Here is a 9,713-nt window from a genome sequence, read left to right on the forward strand (position 1 = left end):
TTGTGTAGCATCTCCTGGAACCTGGAAAGATGGGAAGGAGGTTTTCAGCTCCATCCCAGCTTGATTTTTATCTACACATGCATCCCAGGTGTGTGGTGAAGGATGGGAGGTGCTGAACACATGCCACGGTGTGGACAAGCCTTAAAGACATTATGCTGAGTGAAACAAGCCAGACACGAAAAGGACAAATACTGTTATGACTCTACTCAGGAGACCCAGAATATTCACATCCGCGGGGTTGGGAAGAATGGTGCTTGCTAGGGAATGGCCTGAGGGGTAAAGAGTGTGGTGTTTTTAAGATGATAAAAAGGTTAAAGAGATAGAGAACAGTGATGTATATACAACAATGAGTGTACCTAATGCTACTGAACTGTATGTTTAAAAATAGTTAAAATGATTATCAAAAATGTATTGTATGCTTGTATGAAATTCTCAAAGCATAAAAATAGTATATTGAAATGACTTAACTGATACAGCTATAATGTAAGTTTTGTTATAAAATATGCACATGTGTTTATGCATGCTGTATCTGTACATTATAATAATAGGTCCCTGGTTTGGTAAATCATTCACACTGCAGAAAAGTGTGATGAGGGGGCCGAGCAGACACTCACTCCCATGCCTCTTCTTCTGCAGGAGTCACACATGCAGCCATCTGGGCAGCATGCATCTCCTACCTCAGTGCAGCTGTCCCCCCTGAGCTGAGGACTTCTGCCCAGGGCATCCTGCAAGGTCTTCATCTGGGTTTGGGGAGAGGATGTGGTGCCATGATCGGAGGCGTGTTAGTCAATTACTTTGGTAAGAATAACTTTTCTTTTGTGAAAAAATAGTTGTTGTTGTTGTTGTTGTTGTTTCGGCTATACCAGAATTCAATTTCAGTATTCCTGTCATTTTTTTTTTTTTTAACATTGCATGGTCATCATGATTGTAAAGCACATACTTAGGTTGGGAAGATGTTTAAAGCCGGCTCCTAAAACAGTCTTCTGGCAGACGTTAATGAAACACCGTAGAAACCTCAGGGGAGCCAACAAATGACTGAGCACATGTGCTTCAGTTGAGTCAGGTGTCCTGTGCCTGCTGTTAACAATAACAACGAAACAGAATCCATGAGCCAGGTGGTGGTGGTGGATGCCTTTAATCCCAGCACTCAGGAGGCAGAGCCAGGTGGATCTCTGTGAGTTTGAGGCTTGCCTGGGCTATAGAGTGAGATCCAGGACAGGCTCCGATGTAGCATGAATCTTAAATGGTCTTATTAATAAAAGCAAACTCAGGGCCTGGTATTGGGGTGAACACTGGAAGATCAGAGAAGCAGAAGAAGCCACAGCCACCTCACCCCACCAGTTCCTCAGCTGATCCTGTTTCCTCAGAGTGGAAGCCTCTGAGTCCTCATCCAAATGGATCTCAGCTGAACTGATGCTCGAAAAGCCTAAAAGCTTAACCAGCTCTAGTTCCTCGTCCTCACACCTTATACACTTTTCTGCTTTCTGCCATCACTCCCTGGGATTAAAGGCTCACTTCTTGGGATTAAAGGCATGTGTCACCATGCCTGGTTGTTTCCAGTGTGGCCTTGAACTCAGAGATATCCGATGGATTTCTGCCTCTAGAATGCTAGGATTAAAGGTATGAGTGCCACCATTTTCTAGCCTCTGTATCTAGTGGCTGTTCTGTTCTCTGACCCCAGATAAGTTTATTAGGGTGCACAATATTTTGGGGAACACAATACCATCACTCCAAAGCTACTCCAAAGAGAAACCCTGTCTGGGGAAAAAAAAGGAAGGAAGGAAGGAAGGAAGGAAGGAAGGAAGGAAGGAAGGAAGGAAGGAAAGAAAAAGAAAGAAAGAAAGAAAGAAAGAAAGAAAGAAAGAAAGAAAGAAAGAAAGAAAGAAAAAGAACCCATTCATCACAGTCAAAAAACCTTAACTATTCACTGATGTACACAATCTGTACATCCCAATCATCAGACCTCTTGTTGGAAACATGAGGACTGAGGCAGATTACTTTATTCCTGGGGGGCTGACCGCTCCATCTTCTGTGAAAGGCGCCCAAGCGCCCAAGGCTGTGGGATTTACAGCACTGTTTAAGCTCCGCTGTTCCAACTGCACGTGAGAGTAGTTGTCACGAAGACAGCGCCACTGACATCATGTGGGGATGGAAGTCACTCAGACAGCCCTTCACTGAGCAGAACCAGCACGGGGACTCTTGGCCACCCTGTGCTCTCCCATCCCAGGGAGCTCACAGGAGGGCACTGACTGCTCAGTGAAGCCACACTTCCTTTGCCCCGATGTTAGACTGTTGCATTTCCTGGAATTACCAGACCTGCTCTGCTTGTTTTCTAGGGGCTGCTGCGACCTTCCGAGGAATTGGCATGGCCTGCCTGGTGATCCTCCTGCTGTTTGCCCTGATCCAGTGGCTTGCAGTGCCAGACGAGGAAGAAGGTGAACATGTCCTCTTTCCTTTCTTTTTTGGGGGCCAGGGCAGAGGGCTAAGGGTTTGAAACCAGGCTTCTATATGTAACCCACACTGAGTCTGCATTGTGACCCAGCCTCGGCTCCATTCTTTCTTGGTGGTTCTCTGAGATCCCGCTGAACTGTGGACAGCTGGCCTGCAGGAGACATGGTCTCAGTGGTGTCCTAGTGAACTCAGGGTAGAGATGACGCCTGCTGTGATGAGGAGACGGGCCTCCGGGCTGACTGGGGCTTTCTTGGTTTTCTTTTGTGCAATGGTGCAAGGTGCTGTGAAAGCTTGAGTTTTGACCCTCCCCAGAATTCTTAGATTTCAGACAGAAGGCAAATGCATTTAAGGCCATATGATAATTTACTACTAGGGATAGGGGGAGCTCCTATTAATCCCTATGCCTTTACCTTCATTAAAATATGTCTGTTGATGCTTTTCCTGAAAGGCAAGGCCTTTCTTAATCATCATACAGAAAGGAAGGAGGGGCTGGTGAGGTGGCTCAGCAGGTAAAGGGAGCTGCTGCCAAGCCTGAAAACCTGAGTTCCATCTCAGGGACCCACACGGCGGAAAGAGGGAACTGACTCCTTCAAGTGTCCCCTCTGGCCTTCACATGTGTTCTGTGGCACTCCTGTGCCTACAAGTACCACATACACAAAATAAATAAAAATAAATACCTTTTTTGACATCTTAGTTGTGAGCCTAGCTTTTAACATCTGAACCCCGATTTAAGAAATTAAATGGAGGAAGGCTGTATCAAATGTAGATGGCGTGAACAAGTACCGCAAAGCTTTTGGTGACAAAGTTCAGCAGCAGAATGCACATGTAACTGTTGCTCACCCTGGGGCCTCCACCCTTCCCACAGCACTGGCCTTGGGCCTGCGCTACTTCTACTGAGAGAAAGCATTGCTTGTCACAGCCCCTCGGAGGAGTGTTTGATCTCACTGAGCTTCTCAGGAGAAAGGCCGGTCTCCGGGAGCACCGAGTCCTAGGTGTGCACCACAGTGTCAGGACTATTTTCTTTTCTCTTGTGTTTTAAACATGTAGAAAACTCTGAAAATAACTTCAACATCATTTGTCTCTCTAGACAAGACAATGTTGGCAGAAAGGATTCCTGTTCCCTCTAGTCCCGTTCCCATAGCAACCATCGACCTGGTACAGCAACAGACAGAAGATGTCATGCCACGCCTGGAGCCCAGACTTCCACCCAAGAAAACCAAGCACCAGGAAGAACAGGAGGATGTGAACAAACCAGCCTGGGGGGTCAGCTCTTCTCCCTGGGTGACCTTTGTGTATGCCCTCTACCAGGTTAAAGAGATGATTCAACTGACGAGAGACAGCCGTGCGTCTGAGATACAGCCTTTGCAGGTACCCTCTGTGGGCCTTGTACGCTGTTACTCCTTCTTGTTCATCAAAACACAGAGAAAGCTTGGTGGGAAACAGACATGCAAATAGAGGAGTGTTTTAGTCATCTGAGATAACTGTCACATAAGTGTTCACCAGGTCCCACAGGAAGAGAATTTGTTTTATGGAGCTCAGAAAGGCTTCACAGAGGAGTTGATGATTCTAAAGAAAAAAAAAAAGTAAACTCCAGCTTTGCACACTTAATTGCAATGGTAGAAAATACAATTTGCAACCATAATATACAGCTCTTACATTTAGAAGAGCTTATAGCTCTATAATTTCAGAATTCCAGGGGGATCATTACACATACCAGCTGCTAAATTAACCCACTAATGTCTAACATCCCTAAAGGAGCAGTCTTTCCTGAGATAAGTCCAGTGGTATTCATAAAATCAGCAATTATGTAACCAAGGCCGCACCCTGACTCTGGAGAAGGAATATGGCCTCTTTGAACAGTTTCATCAAAGCAGCAGATCTGCTGTGTCCTTGTTACATAAATCTTTCCCTTTTCTCGATAAGTAATGTCAGCTTTACAGGTGCTGTGGCCTAGAGGACCCAGAGAAAGGCCAGCCAGATGACTCAGAGGGTAAACGCACCTCTCTCGCTCGGCCTGATGATCCCTGGGATCCGCCTAGAAGGGAGAGAGCTGACTCCCACAAGTTGTCCTCAGACTTCCAAACCCATTCCGTGGCACCCTTACACATACTATAAAACAAACAAACAAACAAACAAATAAATTTGATCTTTAAAAAATGACCCATCTAGGCTGAAGTTTTCCTGCCGGCAGTTGGGACAAATGTCTCCCACTTGTGTCCCCCAAATAAACACACACAGACTTACATTACTTATAAACTGTATGGCCGTGGCAGGCTTCTTGCTATCTAGTTCTTATATCTTAAATCAACCCATTTCTTATTAATCTATACGTTGCCACGTGGCTTGTGGCTTACCGGTGTCTTACATCATGCTTCTCCTCGGGGCCGCTGACAGCATCTCCTGACTCCGCCTTCTCCTACCCAGCATTCTCCTCTTCCTTGTCCCGCCTCCACTACCCTTCCTGCCTGGCTACTGGCCAATCCGCGTTTGATTTACCAATCAGTCATAACAACATATATTCACAGCATCCAGGACATCCCATAGGACATCCCACAGCAGACCCAGAGAGGAAAAAAAATAAGAGGTTTCCCTTAGCAGTAAAAAGGAAACAATAATTTCTTTTTAAACAATATGACAAACTACTGGTGGCCAAAGAGGTAGCTTGGCAGTTAGGACTTTCTGCTGCGCTCATAAAGGACCCAAGTTTGGTTCCCAGCATCCATGACGGGTGTCTCACAGCTGGTGTAACTCAGGCTCCAAGGAACTAATGACCTCCATGGACACCTGCACTCATGTGCAGGAACCCGTACACCAACACACACGCATACACATAATTCAAAATAAAAACAAGTGTTCACAAGAAAAGAGGCAAATTTCTCAGTGACTGTAACTAACCTTGGCTTTATAAACTCACTGTGAAGTCGCTGCATATAGTTTTACCAAAACTGACGCTTTGCTGACAGCCATGTGCACGCCCTCTGCAAAATCCTCCTAACTTGTTTATGGAGCCAGGACTGGACCTGAGGGATGGAGGGACATCTGGAAGCTTCTATGCCTCAGAGCAGGAGGGTGATCCCGAGAAAGGATGCCTTACTGCTGAGACAATGCTTTTACCATTGTGTGAACTCATTGTCATTTTCACAAGATGCCCAGTACCTACGCAGCATTAAAGTTTGCTTTTTGTCCCCACCGAATTAAATTAATATTAATTAAAATAAGAGTCAAAATCAATAAGAACTAACAGGTACAGTACAGTATTGTTATGAAATAGTTACATTTCAGAACCACAGGAATGAGAAAAATTTTAATTCAACTATAGGATATGGAAGTGGTGAGCATCAGTTGCTAACAATCACTGTGGCATTTTACAAAGTTGTCCTCAGTTCACTCACCATTGGCCTCACAAAGCATCTTCATGTTCCCTGCTTCATCTTACTCAACTTTCAGTGCTTATTTTGAAATCCTGCATGTCCATTAGGCCTCTATATCACGGGCATTCTTTGCCTGGCCCTTGTTGATTCGCTGCTGGACAGAGTCTCCTGGCTCTTGGCTACTGGAAGTGGTCTTCCCAGTGGCTGGCGTTCAGGTATCCTATGGCCATGGCCCCATGACTTCCCACAAAGTGGAGCACTCAGTGACTGTGAATGTTAAGTTGTTTGCCGGTAGCGACAAGAACACTGATAACTGTTCCCTTAGCCATAAGACGTGTCTCTCACAGTGTTTGTGTTTTTCATGCGGCTCTGGCAGTTGCACATAGGAAAGGAAAGGAAAGGTAAGACTCTATCCTATTCCTTCATGCATTGGCCTCTGAAGTGGGCTTTTCAAGAGATTGCTGCACATTTGCTGTTTCTTACTTGAAAGTATCTGTAATGGGTTGGATTTATTCTTCCTCACACTATGGAACATCTGTTGTTGTTCTTTTTTCCTTCCAGGGGACCAGTGAGAATCGGGAAATTTCTGCAGTTGGTGGAGCCCAGCGTGTCCCCTGTGAGACTCACTCTGACCCACCTAGAAACCAGCCATTCCCTGACACAGCAGCATCTCAAACGCAGTCCAGCCCCGCTCATTCCAGTGCTGCCCCACATGTAGAGGAGAGTGGGGAGCAGCAGGCTCAGCCCACTGCAGGAGAACACTGAAGGGCTCCTGATCATCTCACACCCCGCATGGCACCAGGCACCTCAGCCAGGACACAGAGGGCAAGGCCCTCACCCTGGACATGCCTTCCCAAGGGGAGCACCGCACTGCATATGCTTCTATCTAAATCACTACTATGGAACCATACACACACACACACACACACACACACACACACACACACACACACACACACACACGAGCTATAGTACTTGTTGGCAGGAAAAGGGAAACCTCCACAGTCCTGTAGATGCAGAAGGACAGGGTTGGGTAAGGACCTCCCCTCTTGGTTGGTTAGGTCCGAGCTAACTCCTCTGCTAGGGTCTATGAGTGGGGAGCAAAACTCACACCAAATGAACAGGTCTCAAGGTGAACTGTGACATCATCTTCCTTTCCTGATTATTTATTCTAAATATTGGGTTCTCAGTGCAAAGCGAGATAAAAAGAGTGCATCTATAGATTTATTTGTCTTAGAGAAAGGCATTTTAGAAATTATAAGACATATTTAAAAGGGAACCAGATGGAAGTTAGTGGAACATACACACTTTTTTTGTTGTTTAAAAAGGTTCAAGGTTTCTCTGAACCTTGCACATCTCTAGCAAATCTATTTTTATATGCACATGTCTATAGTGAAAACCGACTACTGCATACTGAGTTGAGCTTTAAGAGGCCCTTGTCTCAATGGGCTGTAAGAAGGAGCAGAAGTGAGAGACTGTTTCAAAGAATCCCCCCCAAGTCATTCTCCTAAAACTTGACAGACGAGGGTTGACAATGCAGATCCCACAGCAACAGCCGTCGCTGTACTATTTACAAAGAGCAGGATAAGATTTAAGTGCCTGGGGAGGGGCACTGTGTTTAAAAATTACATATTAGGTCTGTTCTATGAGGTAGTAAGTTGGAAGCCAGGAATAGGAATTGTGGGAACAAGAAGAGCTGTCTAAGACTTAAGCAAATCTTAGTATGTTCTTCTCCCCTAACTGTAGTCATACACTGGAACCTTTAGGTTTGGGCTAGCTCCACCTTTTACCACCACAGACAGGAGGTGTCCTGAGCGGAAAGGAGAGGCTTCTGGGAGGCCTGTGGATGTGGAATGCGCTGTGGCCTAACAAAGGGCAGTCATAGTGTGGATAGACATTGAGTATGAACTTGAGAGAATGGGTGGAAATGGGAGCTCACCTTAGCCTCTGACCCCGAGCAGGTGGGATCAGCCGTATGTAACGTGAAGGCTTCCCTGTGATATCTCCGCCTGTCCCTGCATCTGGGAGGAGACATTCTACACCTGGGTGTCTAGCTTCACCACAAAACACAGCTTAAAATGACGGGAACAGTCAAGCAGATGGTTATTTTTGCACTTGAACGATACTGTACTGTCAGTCACCATGACTCATTTTAAGTGACCTTTAAAATCAGATGTTATTTATTATGCTCGTGTAGTTACTGAAGTGAAGTGGGAGCCAGGCCGAGCCCCACCTCTGAATGTACAGCATGTGGATTTGTAACTGAATGTAGGGAGCCAGAACCTTGTATCTTGTGTTTACAGTTCTGATCGATTGCTTTGGAGATGCTCAATGGATGTTGTTGAAATAAAAAGTAAATACCATTTTTAAATACTTCCTAAATGAAAAACATGTGACCAAACAAGTGGAACCCTCTGTTTTGTGATGAATGACACCAAACTCAACATGCCTTTGTCACAAAATGTTTACTGTGAGTGTTGGTCCAACAATGCAGTGATTTCCAGCCTTTAGAGCTGACACCTTCATGAGTTTGTGGACTTTGTGACTTTTTCTTCCTGTCCTTAAAGTGCCATATACCACTTAAAAAACATTAAAGTGAATTCGAATTAAACTTGATTTGAGAATTTTATAACCCCTCTGGAGCTCCCTGGAAATACTCAGGGGTGTCCAAGCCCAGGCTGGTAATCATTGCTAGTGATCTGTCCTGTTCCCCTAGCCTGCAGGAACAGTGTTCCCCTACAGTTCCATGGGAACCCAGATTGGTCCACAGTTATTTACTAGACTAATCCCTAAAGTCTTGAGAAGAATAACAGTACCTTCCACAGGGCAGCACTCCTGAAAAGCCAGCATCATAGGACGGTGTTACTTTGCTATCCTAGTAGCCTGCTGTGGGGGCAAGAACAGGGCGTTTGCAGCTGTTACTGGGACCACTGTAGAAGCCATAGGCCTCTCAGCATATTAGTGGAGCGCCTGCAGAAATGGAAGCTCATCCATGGTTAGTGACTGCTGTGTGCTGAGACAACCATTTGTCTTTAGAGCCCTACGTGGTACACATCACCATCCTCATTCAAAATAGAGATTCTGAAGCTAACAGAGCCTGTTAGGAGATCACAGTCACAGAGCCAGGACTGGGACTCAAATCTTGCTAACAGCAGCCCTGCTCTGCCGACCACCTTCCCATCCTTGTGGGAGGGGAGGTCACTTGTTACTTCCATTGTGGTACAGGCCATAGACAGCCCAGCCCTGAGTCGTGTGTGCCTGAAACCCATTCATGTTTGTTTCTATTCTGGATTTCTAGACACTCCCTACAGCCTTCAAACTCAGCATCCCAAGTAATAGCCTTGCCTAGTAGAACTTCCCAAAAAGACTGTAGATGCTTTACTTTTGCTGTCCCAGGATGAGTGTTACAAGCTACCTGTGACTCTTACACTTGACATGTGGCTAGAGTCTGAATAACTGAATTTCTAATTTTAAACCTCTTCCTGCCTTGCAAACTGCCGTACTAGACAGCACACAGCATATGGGAAGACATCACCTGTGGGAAGTTTCAGGGCCTCCACTTCCCCGGCTTCTGCAAGAGCACTTGGACCCAAGTTATGCTACCCTGTGAAGATGAGGATGTGACTATGAGAGACGATTACAAGAAAGGGAAACAGCGACTTCCCATCCAGAAATTCTTTGGCCTTCGGTGCGCTGAGACAAAACACAGGCTCCACCTGAAGCTCAATTCACTCATGTCCTGTTTCCCCAAAGCTTTAAAAATCCCTGACGCAAGACTCCTAAACAGCTGGGCAGCTGGGAAAGAAGCCACTCTACGAGGACAACAGAAGTCCCAGTTTTGAGACCCCAGTGCTAGGGTTAAGAATGTGGGCTCTGGGGCCAGAAGTCATC

At 45.8% G+C, this 9,713-nt stretch overlaps 1 protein-coding gene across 5 annotated transcripts in view; it reads left to right on the forward strand.

Moving 5' to 3' along the window:
• The window catches only part of Mfsd6 (major facilitator superfamily domain containing 6), a 73,292-nt gene extending 64,859 nt beyond the window's left edge, over positions 1 to 8,433 (forward strand). For 3 of the 5 annotated variants that reach the window (XM_036173092.1, XM_036173093.1, XM_036173094.1), the window contains exons 4-7: positions 637 to 798; positions 2,337 to 2,435; positions 3,539 to 3,819; positions 6,384 to 8,433. In XM_036173092.1, the coding sequence (XP_036028985.1) occupies positions 637 to 798; positions 2,337 to 2,435; positions 3,539 to 3,819; positions 6,384 to 6,587 (746 nt within the window). In that variant the 3' untranslated portion in view covers positions 6,588 to 8,433. Of the gene's footprint in view, positions 1 to 636; positions 799 to 2,336; positions 2,436 to 3,538; positions 3,820 to 6,169; positions 6,224 to 6,383 lie in introns of all 5 variants that reach the window. The other 2 variants (XM_036173095.1, XM_036173097.1) reach the window with 2 other exon arrangements.
• Positions 8,434 to 9,713: the final 1,280 nt, after the last annotated feature.

Source organism: Onychomys torridus, chromosome 23 (genome assembly GCF_903995425.1).
Source record: "Onychomys torridus chromosome 23, mOncTor1.1, whole genome shotgun sequence".
NCBI lineage: Eukaryota > Metazoa > Chordata > Mammalia > Rodentia > Cricetidae > Onychomys > Onychomys torridus.